Genomic DNA, 15,222 nt, shown 5'->3' with positions numbered 1-15,222 from the left:
TATTCTTCTTCTAAATTCATATAGTTTCATAACAAAATTTACTTAATTTCATTTTTTTACTTAACATAATTAACTTGATAAAATTTAAAACATTTGACATATAGGTAGCTTAAGCTAAAAAATAAATTGTTTTTTCAACTTAGTTTTTAATTTTTTTTTACTTAACATATTTAATTTTTTATTAATTTTTAATTTTTTTTATTAAGAAAAATACTTATTGGGGATTATTCCAAGAAATTCACTTAAATATCAAATTATTTAATGGATCCTTATGTAAGGTGGGTGGAACGTATACCAATAATTAATCACGACATTATAATAATAAAGTAATAAGATGTGATAAAACGTGTTCATTTATTTAATTTAAATTAATTAAATTTAAATAAATTGGTGTACTAATGTGTGAACATACAAAGAACATATGACAATTGAAAAAAGATAAATTGATGATAATTTGACTATCCCATTAAATATCACATAAACAATAATAATAATAATAATAATCATATTAGTGTTAATTTCCTCGTGCATTATTATGTTACTATTTTTTTAAATTTTATTGCTCGTTTTGTTTATTTATTATATTAAAAATATATTATTTATTAATTTTTTCGTATGAAATCTAATAATATTTCATAATTTCATATGTTTTTCTGTTTTAATTTGATTGTTCTATTTTAACTTGACATGAAGTTAAGGAAGTAAAGAATTTTTTTATATTTTGTGATTTTAAATTAAAAATAAGTTAACTATATTAAAATATTCTTTAATCTTATAAATTTTAAATTATATGATTTGAAAATGGGAATTATAAATTGCTAAAAAAAATACTATTTTTGAAGTAATAAAATATAAATTAATGCAAAATATATTTATTTCATAATTATTAGTCCCTTTCTCTTTGCTGGATAATCTTTATCCGCAAGCCCGACAGTTGGATGTGTAGGGCCGTGTTTTAACAGCTTTTAATTTGTTAAAAATTAGTTCGAATATAATTAATATTATATTTATTCATTATTTGAAATATTTGAAAATAATATTTGTTAAAAGGATTATTTACTTTTGATATAAATTTGAATCAAAAGACATTTTCTTCGACTTTTAATTTCTATAAGTAACCCTAAGTTTATATAAGATAATTCAAAGTCTCGAATATTCAAATTTAAATAATTTTTAATTTTTCAAATGTATTATCTCTAACATTTTATACAAAAAAAAATCGATATTTTATTTTATTCGATATTTATATTAATTATAAAATTTATACTAATCATTTTCCCGCCCTTCATATACCCAACTACCCTAATATGGCCCCCATGAAGTAGAATATGACATAATTATGCAGCTGGCTAGTGGAAACTATTTTAAATTTAATGGATGAAATAATAAGAATGGAATAATAACAACAATTTTTAAATTAAGGGCTCGTTTGGATAGGCTTAATAAAAGCAGCTTTAAAAAAGTACTTTTAAAAGTGCTGAAACTTATTTTTAAAATAAGCAGTTATGCGTTTGGATAAAAGGGCTAAAGTTGTTATGTCAAACGTGAAAAGGGAAAAATGGAAGAAAGAAATGTTAGGATTATATGGGTAATTTGGAGATTGTATAAAAATATTAAGAGCAAAAAGATAAAAATGTGGTCAACTTAAAACAGCTTATAAGCTAAAAAAAAAAGCACCTCTACCCCATCTTTTAACTTTTGGCTTAAAATAAGTTTCTTTTAAACTTAAAATAAGTTATTTTGAGTATTGTCAAACAGCTAAATAAGTCAAAAACCAGTTTTTAAGTCAGTTTGACCAACTTTTAAGCTGAGCCAAACAGGCTCTAAATGGTTAAATTAGCTATTTCATATAAAGCTGTACGATTAATTTCACGAGATATCGTATACCTTTATTTATTTTATCGAAAATATTAAAAAATAGTTAGTACTAATTTAATAACGGATCGAGGTTAAGTATTATTTTCTTTTTTCAATTTGCTTTATTTTATTCAAAATAAATTAATGTGTACTTTTACTGTACTGTACTTTTTGTAAATTCTTTTTTTCACATCTTGGATCTTATATTGGATTTTGTCATTATTTGGTTTGTTTTATGTTTTTCATAAAAGCTCATGTGATTATGCCCCATCTGTACCGCTACACTGTCACTCAACAGATTAACAATAAATTAACTTCTTTTTTTTTTCCAAAGGAGAATAATATTAGTAATTTGAATTTTATGAGTTTGAAAATTTTAACTCGTTTGAGTTAATGTTTTCGATATAAAATACAAAGTTTGAACTAAAGTTATTTAGTTCGGCTAGATTCGTGCTTTGTCAGCTCTGCTTCAAACTCAACTATGTTTCTTCATCCAACTGCTTCTCAAGATGTAAACAGGGCGAGTGTGAGTTTTTCATTATTTCGTAACATATAGTATGATTTTTATATTTTGTTTTTTTTTTGCTTAACTTGATTTTATTTTATTTTTGTCTAGACTGAATTGCTTTTTTACAATGATTTAGTTTATATAACTTTTGGCTTGAGCTCTATGTCAGTATGTGTGTATATAATAAGATCATGTTTATATTGAATCTACTAATTCTTCAACTTTTAGCTTTTGACAATACTGTTTTAAAGTCTGAGCACACTCTATCCTTCTCAGAAGGTACTGCTTTATATGATCTATGTGGGCGTTTGACTATGTTTCATTGTGAAATTGAAAAAAAAACATATTCTCTGCGTTTAAAAAAGGATGACCTAGTTTGACTTGGAACAGAGTTTAAGAAAAGAAAGAAGATTATTTAATCTTGTGGTTCTACATTAAAGTTATGTCAAATGTACCAAAATGCCCTTTAATCTTGTGGTCTTAGATATGTCACGTGGAAAGTTAAAATTTAAAATGTTGCAAGAAAATGAAAGTGCTCATTCTTTTTGAAACAGACTAAAGAGCGAATAGGTGTCATTCTTTTTTAAACGGAGGGAATATATAGTTTTTGTTTTCAAAGTGAAATTGATATTTGTGGAGTTGTGTTGGACCATGAATAGAGATTAGAGTTGTTTTTGACTATTTGTGAGTAATTTGGAGTGAGAAAAGTGAAAATTTTGTTGTTTTTCAAATTCTTGAAAAATTTGTAATTTAACTTCAAGTTGAGTTCCGGAGTTTTTTGGCCAAATGTGTCTAATTCTCTGCTTTGTTCATGTCATTTCTATTTTTCTCCAGTTGGTTACAGTGAGCCTCCAGAAGTGTTAAGGGAAATGGTATCATGGAGGCTGAACTGGAAAAACTCGCATTGATTGTTAGTTCATATGATATCGAAGCCTTAAGGAAAGTTGGAGGAGTTGAAGGTGTTGCGAGTTGGCTGAGTGTCTCATTGAATGTAGGAGTCAAAACAAGTGATGTATCTTACAGACAAAATGTATATGGATCGAACAAGTACACCGAGAAGGCTTTTAAGAGATTTTGGACTTTCCTCTGGGAGGCTTTGCAGGATATCACTCTCATTATCCTCATGGTTTGTGCTGTTGTCTCCATTAGTGTGGGATTTGCCACGGAAGGCTGGCCAAAAGGAACGTACGATGGACTAGGTGTTCTGCTTAGTATATTCTTGGTAGTCGTTGTTACTGCAATTAGTGACTATAGGCAGTCGTTGCAGTTCAGGGATTTGGATAAGGAGAAGAAAAAGATACTTATCCAGGTCACAAGAGATGGATCCATGCAAAAGGTTCCGATTTATGACTTGGTGGTTGGTGATGTAGTTCATTTATCTATCGGTGATCTGGTTCCTGCAGATGGGATATTTGTATCCGGATACAGCTTGTTAATTGATCAATCAAGCATGTCTGGTGAGAGTGCGCCAATAAGCATATATGAAGGAAGACCTTTTCTTCTATCGGGAACCAAAGTGCAAGATGGTTCAGCTAAGATGTTAATCACAACTGTTGGAATGAAAACTGAATGGGGTAAGCTGATGGAGAGATTAGCAGAGGGCGTAGAAGACGAGACACCTCTGCAAGTTAAGTTGAGTGGTGTTGCTACCATTATTGGAAAGATCGGATTGGCATTTGCTCTGCTGACGTTTATGGTGTTGACTGTTAGATTTCTGGTGGAGAAAGTACTGCACCATGAGCTCATGAAATGGTCTTCTGGTGATGCAATGACTCTTCTGAATTACTTTGTGACAGCAGTAACTATAATTGTTGTTGCGGTTCCAGAAGGACTGCCTCTGGCAGTGACATTGAGTCTTGCGTTTGCAATGAAAAAGCTAATGGATAACAAGGCATTGGTGAGACATCTTTCCGCATGTGAGACGATGGGATCAGCTACTTGCATCTGCACAGATAAGACAGGAACACTAACAACAAACCAAATGGTAGTTAACAAGATATGGATTTGTGAAAAAACGAAAAAGGTAGAAACTGATGCAGGTCGGGATGCAATAACTTTGAATATACGTGAAAATGAAATGACATTGCTTCTGCAGGCAATATTTCACAATACGGTAGCAGAGGTTGTTAAGGACAAGGGCGGAAAGAAATCTATTCTCGGTACACCAACAGAATCAGCAATATTAGAATATGGATCGCTTCTTGGTGGTGATATTGACAAGCAAAGAAGGGGCTGTAAACTGCTGAAGGTTGAGCCTTTCAATTCGGAAAAGAAAAAGATGTCTGTGCTTATTGCTCTCCCAGATGGAAACAAGCGAGCTTTCTGCAAGGGTGCAGCCGAGATAATCTTTAAAATGTGTGACAGGTTTATTGATCTTAATGGTGAAATTGTTCATTTGACAGATAACCGAAAAAGAAATATTATGGATGTCATTAATGACTTCACTGGTGAAGCCTTGCGTACCCTTTGCTTGGCTTACAAAGACATTGAGGATGGTTATGAAAATGATAATATTCCTGATAGTGGCTACACATTGGTTGCTGTGGTCGGGATTAAAGATCCAGTTCGACCTGGAGTTAAAAATGCAGTAAAAACTTGTTTAGCTGCTGGAATTACTGTGCGAATGGTCACTGGTGACAATATTAAGACAGCCAAAGCCATTGCTAAAGAATGCGGGATACTAACTGCTGATGGTTTGGCTATTGAAGGTCCAGAATTTCGCAACAAAACTCCTGATGAAATGAGGCATATAATTCCTAGAATTCAGGTATACTCTTGATTGTTTTATCTCACTCTTGCAGATTCGTGTGGTGTAAATGAATGGTTCCTGAAATGCTCGAATCTTGAATGTAGGTGATCGCTCGAGCATCACCAATGGACAAGCTTGTGTTGGTAAATAATCTAAAAGGTATGTTTAATGAGATTGTTGCAGTTACTGGTGATGGCACAAATGATGCTCCTGCTCTCAACGAGGCGGATATTGGATTTGCTATGGGTATAGCAGGCACAGAGGTTTGTAAATTTCTCCTGTCATACGTTAATTTACCATTTCTTGTATTAAACCTTCCAAATGAAGCTGTTCTTGACATCTCTTTTCTTAAATACATTCTCAGGTTGCTAAAGAAAGTGCTGATATTATAGTGCTCGATGACAACTTTAGCACAATCGTGAATGTGGCTAAATGGGGTCGTTCTGTATACATAAATATTCAAAAGTTTGTGCAGTTCCAGCTGACAGTCTGTGTTGTGGCTCTGATAATCAATTTTATCTCCGCATGCATTTCAGGTATTCAATGTTCTATACGAGTTCTTCATTCGTTTTTCTGTAAGCGATCAGTGTATTCCATTGAAAAAATGTGAGAACAAGTTTCTGAATTGATACCTGATATTTACCTGTCGCTATAACATAACAGGATCTGCTCCTTTTACCGCGGTTCAGCTGCTGTGGGTGAACCTTATTATGGACACTTTAGGTGCAATTGCCTTGGCTACGGAACCACCACATGAAGAACTAATGAACAGACCTCCTGTTGGAAGGGAAGTGAGTTTGATTTCCAAGACGATGTGGAGAAATATAATCGGACAAAGTATCTTCCAACTAGCTATACTTTTAGTTTTCAACGTCACTGGAAAGCAGATTCTGAGGCTCGAAGGTTCAGATGCTACCATAGTTCTCAATACTTTCATTTTCAACACATTTGTTTTCTGTCAGGTACTTGCTGTAAACTTTGGTGCAGTATACGTATGGAAAATGAACGAACATTTTCCTTGTTATGGATTCGTATGTGTAAAATTGTCACTGAGATATTTTCCGCGATTTGATACAGGTTTTCAATGAAATAAACAGTCGTGACATAGAGAAGATAAATGTGTTCCGTGGCATTTTTGGAAGCTGGATATTCGTAGGTGTCATAACTTCCACTGTCGTTTTCCAAGTTATCATCGTTGAGTTCTTAGGCACGTTGGCAAGCACTACACCGCTCAGCTGGAAACTATGGCTACTCAGTGTCTTAATTGGTGCTGCAAGCTTGATAGTTGCAGTAATATTGAAGTTGATACCTGTTGAACACAAGAATAAGCATCATGATGGTTATAATCTACTACCAAATGGTCCAGAACTTGTCTAAGAGAAAGGAAGATCAAACCAACGCGATATGGAATGGCTCGTTTTCCTATTCAAAGATCAGCGTCCTGGCTCTGTGTTTTCACATCGAGAAGTCAAAGGGACATACATATGGTTTATTTGGTCAAGGTTCGAGTGCGGTGAGAAAAGGAAAAAAACAACCAAATGCAAAGAAAATACAAGCTGAAGACTTTAAAAAAAAGCTCATTGTACACCATTCAAGCAATGGAAAGGTTTTTTGTTTGAAATTTTTACTCATTTTTTGTAGTTGTGAACCCACATTTTGAGATGTAGGAATCTTTTTAAATAGAAAGAAAAAAAAAGGTTTCTTTGTGAAGACAAAAGTTAGAGATTTCGTAATTCAATTACTTAATCGATCGTCGAATCACAATCATGAAATTATTTGTTGAATTTTTGTTAACTCTTTTCGAAAATCAAATTTCATCTCTTTAAGAAGTATACAACACTAATTAGGAGACTCGTTTCAAATTTTAATTTAAAATCTATAAAAAAAATTCAACTTTAACTATAAATTCTTAAGATAAAACTATATTTAATTTCAAATTGAAGATTCGTCATTGTAAATTTTGGAAAATAAATCAATGAAATATGATTTATTTATTTGTAGATGGTGTCCGGATAGCTTTCACGCTACTAGACTAATAATACATGAATTTTCATATTTCTTTAATCATATCATATATTATTATAAGTATGAAGCTCTAAAATGTAAAGTTGAATTACTATTTTGCTCCTATTCTAAATTAAAAAGTAATAAAATACTTTACCCAAATATAAATTAAACAGTAATATTTGAATTACATAATAGAGGAGCAAAATGATAAGTTCAGCCGTCTACTCAATTACTATGTGAAACAACGAAATAGGATGAACACTAATAAAGTTTTAATTAATATAGAAGTTGAAACGTATTTTGCTAATTAAGAGAAGTTGAAAGGAATCAAATTAAGTAATTGAGGAATATCAAAAAGTTTTTATCAACGAATCTTCAAGACTACGCTATATAAACATACTCAATATTAGTCATTCAGCATAAGCTTCCATTGTTAAGTGGGTACAAAAGCGTTTTCTAATTTTCAGGTACAATTTTATTAAGTCTAGTTTTTTTCCGTTTGATTTGCTAACTTAATTTGAATGATAACTTTCTAATTTTTTTAATAGGTAAAATAAATAGCTTAAAAGGTATAAACACACATAAAAAATTGAGTGTTGTACACATATGGTTTGATGTTGAATGATAATCAACTCTCTTTGAAACTCTCTAAGCATAGTTTTCCGCGTAAAAAAAAGCCATGTTATAAACTTTTTAACTATTAATAATAAATTAAAATTGTAGCTGTTTGCTAGCAAAATATATCACATTTTCTTCAACAAATGTGGCAACTCCAAGTCTTCTCTAGCAGTGATGGATAGTAATTGTAAGCCTATAAATATAAATCTGGATATATGTAAAAGTTTTTAAGGAAGTAGTTACATTTGTAACGATACACATCAAGGATGCAAGAAGACTTTAAGTAACGTCACTTTTTTTCTTTTTAATTCTTTAACTTGATGTGTCTTTCTTGGAATATTTTACAAATATTGATATCTAATCACCTTTTGATTTTCTTTTTAATTCTTTAACTTGATGTGTCTTTCTTGGAATATTTTACAAATATTGATATCTAATCACCTTTTGATTGATCAATTTCATAAATTTTTTAGTTGTTGATGACTTATGCCTGTACATTTAATTGCTTATAAATGGATAAGCTTTGAAAATTATTTAATGTGCATTAGATCAAAAATATCGAGAGAACACTCGAAAAAAATATCATGTTCTCCTAATAGTTTACTATATACTTTTTTTTTTTTAATTTGAAATACACGTGCAACACACGTGTCCGGAGACTAGTATATATATATATATTTGAGCATTAACACCGCCTGGGTTTATAAATTCCAAAGGGTTTAAAGCACGATTCCCTCTCTTTCTCTGTTACGGCCGGAGTGCGGCAAGCCGGCGCCGGTGAACCTCCAGCTATGCTCCAAAACGAAGACGTTCGCTTCACTTCATCTTCTATAAAACTTCCTCTGTTCTCTCCTCCTCCTCTACACCATCATACCCCAAACCCATTCTTCGCCAATCTACACTTAGTTGTACAGAATTTCCCCAAATTCCCACACCCATTTTGTCAAAATCTCAACCCCAGAGCTGCATTTTTGCGAACTTTATCCAAATTCCAACACCCATTTCATCAAAAGTTCAATCCCCAAAATGCAATTCTGCAATTTTTAAGAAAGCCCATCATCCCATTTCCCTGGAAATTATCAAATACTTCTCCTTTACTTTGCTGTGCATCAATCGCATTGAGTCAGAGCAACTTGGATGACTCAGCTCCGTCGTTGGGCACGAAAACCGGGAGTGGTAATGAGGAGAGAGTTCTGATAAGTGAAGTGTTAGTGCGAAGCAAAGATGGGGAAGAACTTGAACGGAAGGATTTGGAGAATGAGGTATTGAATGCTCTCAAAGCTTGCCGACCCAATTCGGCGCTTACAGTGCAAGAGGTACAAGAAGATGTGCATAGGATCATTGCTAGTGGCTACTTTTGCTCTTGTATGCCTGTTGCTGTGGATACTAGAGATGGTATTCGCTTGGTATTCCAGGTACTCAATCAAATAAAAAGAGTTTCATTTTTATAAGAATGACCATTGTCTTATTAAATTTAAAGTTTCTAAGTAGTATTTACCTGCATTCCAAAATGGTTGTAATCTTTAAACTAAAATGTATTATTTTCCATTCTTTGGCATGTGTAATTGCTTATGTCATTATGGTTTTGGCATAAGGTAGAACCAAACCAAGAGTTCCATGGTTTGGTATGTGAAGGAGCCAATGTGCTTCCAGCAAAGTTTATAGAGGATTCTTTTCGAGATGGATATGGTACACCTTCCTTATTCTCTCTATACACCCTCTATCGTCATTTATTTTTATATCAGGAGCTTCTGCTTTATATTTATCTCTTTAAAGTATTTAGACTAATCAGCCTATATTTTACGTTATGTATGGTAAGCAACCCATGCTCTGCTTATTTTGGTGTCAAGCAATGCAGGAAAAATCGTTAATATCAAGCGGATAGATGAAATAATAAGCTCTATAAATGGTTGGTACATGGAACGGGGTCTTTTTGGAGCGGTTAGCACTTGGTTATTAACTATGTAACCTGTTGTCATTTATTTTTCTTTTTGAAGCCTTACATTGTGATTTCAAAAATCTGACTTAGAGTTATCTTGCCCTGTAGGTATCGGGCGTAGAAATGCTCTCTGGAGGTATGATTAGGCTAGAGGTTTCTGAAGCAGAGGTGAATAACATAGCCATCCGTTTCCTTGATAAGACGTAAGGACCCAATTTTCTGATACCTATGATTTTAGTGAATGCAATAACTGTTAGCATTATCTTACACTTGTTTGCATGTCTCAGTGGTGAGCCAACTGTAGGGAAAACAAGGCCTGAAACTATACTTCGGCAACTTACTACAAAGAAAGGGCAGGTATACTTAAACAAGTCTTTTCTAGTCTAACATCTTTCTTCTTCTCCTTTTTTTTGTTCTTTTAAAGATTTAGTGTTAAGCTGTCTTCTAGTATACATGTAGTAACACCTTAAACTTTTATAATTTGAAACACATTCTTAGTAGTCTTGTGTTTCTATAACTAGGCTACAATATATAAGAGTAGCGAACTAAAGTACGTAAAGTATGTTAGTGCTTAGCACATATCCTCCTTTCTATTTCTTTTTCCAACATCTGCTCATTTGTGCCTGTTGTACAACATAAAATCCCCAACTTTTTCTAGTTTATCTTTTTATACATCCCATTTAGAAGTCACAGAGTTGACATTGTCTTTCTTTTTGTTTATTGCAAGAGGAGAGATCCTTAATCATGGTTTTCTCTTTGAGTGATTCACATAGTTTTTTTTTTTTTTTTGAGATTGTGATTCACATAGTGTTAATGTATCAAATGGCCAATATGTCTTACTCTTTGCCGCTTCTATAACTTCTTAATTGTGAATTGGCATAAGTGAAATTGCTGATTTTGCAACTCCATGGAATTTTTCAAATTGTATGCCATATTTCTTCCTGGGAAATCCACTATTGTTGTGCTTGATGAATGTCAAATTTGGTCTATCTTCTTTAGGTTTACAGCATGCTTCAAGGGAAAAGAGATGTGGAAACTGTCTTAGCTATGGGCATTATGGAAGATGTTAGCATTATTCCCCAACCTTCTGGAGGTGCTTTAGTGAAGATGGTTTCAACTGTCTAATCTTGTCGCACTTCTCCTTGTGCATAAATGCATGTTTATCTTTGTTAATGGCGCATCACTGGGATGTTCTCTTTTTCTTTTAGGTTTGGGGGCAGGGGCATTACATGACAGAATCAAGGGTGAAATGATAATATAATATTGAAAGAAAAAAAAATATCATAACAATGAAATTGTAGAAACATGGTGTTTGCAGGTCTCTGCAAAGAAAAAAAGTTAAGGATACCAGGGAAAATCTTTATTTATTTATTTTTTTGAAATTGGTAATTTTTATTATCCAGCAGTAAGGGCTATGCTCCCATCTCCAAAAATTATCAACAATGAACCTATGAAACTCAAACTAATTACAATTTACAAGGATCCTAGGAAATCTACCAACTGAATTACATCATCTATAGTTCCTTCTTTACTACAAAAAATTTGGTGGAATCAAGGCCCTACCTTAGCCTTCTGGCCATCTACTGTGTGTGCTACCATTGCTCTCTGTAGAGTAACTCATTGATATTATATTGCAGATACTGGTAAGGTAGACTTAGTTATGAACGTTGTCGAGCGCAAGAGTGGGGCTGGTATTTCTGCCGGTGGTGGAATTTCAAGTGGGTATGTGATATTTGAGAAGTTATTATTCTTGGAGAACTCCTTTGTCATTGTATCTCTTTTGGTTTCTCTACTGTTGTTCACGGTATGTATTTTAATTTCAGGATCACAAGTGGACCCCTTGCTGGATTGATTGGCAGGTAATTGGGATAGTATGAAATTCTCTGGGGTGTTAAGATCTGTTTTCAATATTAGGAGATCTTTTAGCGGTTTATGGTCACAGCATAGCTTTTTTAATTGAAATTCTTTTACGTCACATACTGTCTGTGCTTTATCAAATTGTACTGGTGAAGCCTATACATATGCTAAGTATGTAGAGTTTTATTTATTAAGTTCAGTTAACATTTGGGACAATTTCTGAAGAAACCATTAAGGGTTTAAAGTGACGATTTCTATTTTAAGTAAAGCAGCATATTTCAGTGCTCTTCTTAGAAGTGCTTCTACGAAAAGTATAATCCCTTGGAGAGAACTTGTCAAAATCTATATATTTCTATTACTTTTGTTTTTTTTTAATTAGATAAACTGCCAATCTACACTAAATAGCTTTTATGAGGACATTATGAAGATGCCAATAGGACTATCTTTTCTCAGGAATGAAATCTGTAGCATGAGTTACCTTTTTTTTTTAGCTAAAATACGTCTAGGAAAGAAATTCTTGCATGGACTTCTTTTATAGACAGTATAGCTCTCTCGAAGAAAGCCTTAGATCACTATAAGGATACATCACTGCGAGTACTTAACCTACTGGGTACTAGTAGTTATCTATATAGTCGATATCTCTGCTAATTTCCACCTTGAATTATTTTCCCGAAGAAAGGTTTACTTTCAGTTTTTCTCCCTAGGATATGCTGTTCATTATGTCCTTCCATTTCAGTTGTGCCATATACCACAAGAATCTTTTCGGGAGAAATCAGAAGTTGAATTTGTCACTAGAGCGGGGACAAGTTGACTCAGTCTTTCGGATAAATTATACAGATCCGTGGATTGAAGGAGATGATAAGAGAACTTCAAGATCAATTATGATACAGGTAATTTTAAAGTTCCCTAGAATATATATCATGACAGTTCTTGAGAGCTCCATTCTACCTAACTTTCTATTTTGACTAGAATTCGAGGACACCTGGCACACTTGTTCATAACCAACCTGATGGTAGCCTGACGATAGGACGTGTCACGGCCGGGATTGAATACAGTCGGCCATTCAGGCCAAAGTGGAATGGGACTGCTGGAATCATCTTTCAGGTAGCTTTTATAGTAATGTCTTCAGATAATTTATGCCCTCCCATGAAATGATTATTTAAGTTTCAGATCTGATTTGCATGGTTATAGAGGGAAATGTAGAGAGAAAGATCTTTATTGATATTTGGAGTGTATAATAGTTGATTTCTTAGTCTTCGGTTGACATTGTGTTGAATTGATTACTCTAGGAGAATGACTATTTCTGCCTGTCAGAAACTCCACTGTTGTTTCCGTAAGGCCCACGGGGTACTCGCCTCCATCATCTTGTGCCATAAAATTGGGATGGACTGAGTAATAAAATTTCATTGAACCACTGTTGTTTCAGGGACCGAAGAGTATTTCCTATACATAAACTTTGGAGTATTCATTGTTAAAGAGAACATAAAAATAAAAGATAAATGTCACTTGTGCTTAGCGATGCAATGATGACAAGCCCTAGGAATAATTTGAGTCATTTATGCAATACTGAGCAGGAACTAGGGATGAGTAGTTTAATATTCTTTTAAGGAAAAGTTTGTATTGTTAAAGAGTGTACCAAAGAGGATGAAGACTTTTCTTGTTTCTAGTCTTGGGAATCAACAGAGTTATTTGATTATTCTTCCCAGTGTCTTGACATATTCTTTGTTTCTCATTTCTGTTGATGTGGTTGCTACTTGTCCTTATTTGAATTTCTCAGCGTGCTGGTGCTCGGGATGACAAGGGGAGTCCTATTATAAGGGATTACTACAGTAGCCCACTCACTGCAAGGTACAGATTGATAATGGTTTATACTGCCTAAGTGTTGTATATCTGACCATAATAAAGTGTTGTGTTCCTTTCTGAACTGCTGCAGTGGCAATACTCATGATGATATGTTACTTGCTAAACTTGAGACTGTTTATACTGGTTCCGGTGACCCTGGTTCTTCAGTGGTTAGTTTCCTAATGTTCTGCCAGATTCTGTCTAGTAAATAAAGGGATTGAAAGAAATTCTTGAAGCACCCCTTTGATATTCTCCCGTGCTGTTTTGCAGTTTGTTTTCAACATGGATCAGGGACTTCCTGTGTGGTCAGACTGGTTAGTTTTCAACAGAGTCAATGCTCGTGCTAGAAAAGGATTGGCATTAGGTCCTATGCATCTTCTCCTAAGGTACAGTCTCCAGTTTTTATGATGATTAGCTCAAAGGTGCTAAATTTGGTTTTTCTACCTTTGACTGTATCCTTTATAAATTCCCATAACTTAAAATTGCTGGTTATTCTGAGTTTTTTTTCAGCTTCTCTGGTGGTCATGTGGTTGGTAATTTTCCGCCTCATGAAGCATTTGCGATTGGTGGAACCAACAGTGTAAGAGGATATGAAGAAGGGGCAGTCGGCTCCAGCCGCTCTTATGTGGTTGGCTGTGGTGAAATTTCATTCCCTCTGGTGAGTGGAGGCAGTTGGAAACTATAATCTGTTAGTTTAACTTCTCTAGATATTGGTGGTTTTGTTGTCTTTCTCGTCCATCCCAATGATGCATGGGTGCTATTTCGACTCTAACAAGCTGGTTGTTGCAATGTTCTTTATTTTTAGAACACCGCTCTGTGTGTCTTTCCCTTGATTTCTTAGCTCTCTTGCTCTCCCCTTCTCCATCTCGGTTGCTGATAACTGTGGATTCAAGCCAGCTTGAATACACCACGAGGGACCTGCATCCCTCCACTCCACCAGGATGAGAAAGAAATGACCAAACTTTTTTGCCTCTATTATGCTTATATGAACCCAAGCTTCCTATGGTCTTTGTTCCAGCTTCATCAACCATTAAGTACACGTTGGGTTTCTCTACAATATAGTTATCTGATAAACGTCTTTGACATGAATGCTCGATGTGTAATCTTTCTTATCATATTCCCACATTTTGTAGACGGGGCCAGTAGAAGGGGCTGTATTTGCTGATTATGGTTCAGACCTTGGATCTGGTCCAAGTGTTCCTGGTATGTATCCCTGGTCTGATGTTGTTTACTATTTTGGCTGATGCTCCCCTCTCCTGTTCCCCCCTTTTGAACGGTAATTATTCTGAGTACTTTTTGAACTCTGGATTGAACATTGTACATTGGCAAGCTTTCATTTAATTGTTTGTTTTTCATTATCAGGTGATCCTGCTGGACCAAGGCGAAAACCTGGAAGTGGATATGGATGTGGGGTTGGCATTCGCGTAGACTCTCCATTGGGACCTTTAAGACTGGAGTACGCCTTCAATGACCAGCGTACTGGGAGGTTTCACTTTGGGGTTGGCTTAAGGAACTGATACTATTAGGATCTGCAATATTTGGTGATCCATCCTATTGTTCATTTTTTACTTTCCACCTATCCAGTGGTTACGGATGACAGAAATTTGAAAATGAATACGAAATGTCAATATATGAGTTGTTTCATTATTCTTTATTTTTGTTCCATTCACTTGTAACAAGAACCAATCACCAGTGTTTGGTGTTGTACTTGCATTTTGGTGTATTTTCATAGACTTCTTGACATGAAAAAGGAACAAGATGATCCCCCTTTCTAAGGTTATATTCTTGCTTCAGATACAATTGTACAAGAAGTTTATATACGCAAAAACAAACAAATATATATAT

The 15,222-nt window shown here is 34.2% G+C and overlaps 2 protein-coding genes across 6 annotated transcripts; both read left to right on the top strand.

Moving 5' to 3' along the window:
* The first annotated feature begins 2,005 nt into the window (after positions 1-2,005).
* On the top strand, positions 2,006-6,831 carry LOC101253440 (putative calcium-transporting ATPase 11, plasma membrane-type). Its single transcript, XM_010313788.4, has 6 exons — positions 2,006-2,383; positions 3,200-5,132; positions 5,219-5,377; positions 5,479-5,650; positions 5,778-6,076; positions 6,192-6,831. Exons 2-6 carry the CDS (start codon positions 3,243-3,245, stop codon positions 6,489-6,491), a joined length of 2,820 nt encoding a protein of 939 aa, XP_010312090.1. The 5' UTR covers positions 2,006-2,383; positions 3,200-3,242; the 3' UTR covers positions 6,492-6,831.
* A 1,597-nt stretch (positions 6,832-8,428) lies between these two features.
* Positions 8,429-15,157, top strand: LOC101264572 (outer envelope protein 80, chloroplastic). 5 transcript variants are annotated; one of them, XM_004249162.5, is made up of 16 exons: positions 8,429-9,154; positions 9,335-9,428; positions 9,598-9,680; positions 9,787-9,881; positions 9,966-10,035; positions 10,678-10,771; positions 11,316-11,400; positions 11,502-11,537; positions 12,272-12,425; positions 12,505-12,639; positions 13,313-13,383; positions 13,469-13,547; positions 13,648-13,763; positions 13,888-14,035; positions 14,511-14,580; positions 14,740-15,157. In XM_004249162.5, the coding sequence occupies exons 1-16, from the start codon at positions 8,531-8,533 to the stop codon at positions 14,892-14,894; spliced, it is 2,109 nt and encodes a 702-aa protein (XP_004249210.1). In that variant the 5' UTR covers positions 8,429-8,530; the 3' UTR covers positions 14,895-15,157. The 5 variants fall into 5 exon arrangements, with proteins under 5 accessions (XP_004249210.1, XP_010312088.1, XP_010312089.1 ...); XM_010313786.4 differs by having other exon boundaries at positions 8,437-9,154; positions 9,339-9,428; XM_010313787.4 differs by having other exon boundaries at positions 8,437-9,154; positions 9,339-9,428; positions 9,590-9,680.
* Positions 15,158-15,222: the final 65 nt, after the last annotated feature.

Source organism: Solanum lycopersicum, chromosome 10 (assembly GCF_036512215.1).
Source record: "Solanum lycopersicum chromosome 10, SLM_r2.1".
In the NCBI taxonomy this organism is placed as follows: domain Eukaryota; kingdom Viridiplantae; phylum Streptophyta; class Magnoliopsida; order Solanales; family Solanaceae; genus Solanum; species Solanum lycopersicum.
The sequence above is the reverse complement of the archived record's forward strand: the minus strand, read 5'-3'. Positions and strand labels throughout refer to the sequence as shown.

Excerpts from the sequence above, each read along its gene's own strand:
- LOC101253440 (XM_010313788.4), top strand. The coding sequence starts at position 3,243 with ATGGAGGCTGAACTGGAAAAACTCGCATTGATTGTTAGTTCATATGAT. Across the intron at positions 5,133-5,218 it reads ATATAATTCCTAGAATTCAG|GTGATCGCTCGAGCATCACC; the intron begins GTATACTCTTGA and ends TCTTGAATGTAG. Across the intron at positions 5,651-5,777 it reads TATCTCCGCATGCATTTCAG|GATCTGCTCCTTTTACCGCG; the intron begins GTATTCAATGTT and ends ATAACATAACAG.
- LOC101264572 (XM_004249162.5), top strand. The coding sequence starts at position 8,531 with ATGCTCCAAAACGAAGACGTTCGCTTCACTTCATCTTCTATAAAACTT. Across the intron at positions 9,429-9,597 it reads TTCTTTTCGAGATGGATATG|GAAAAATCGTTAATATCAAG; the intron begins GTACACCTTCCT and ends CAAGCAATGCAG. Across the intron at positions 13,384-13,468 it reads AGTAGCCCACTCACTGCAAG|TGGCAATACTCATGATGATA; the intron begins GTACAGATTGAT and ends GAACTGCTGCAG.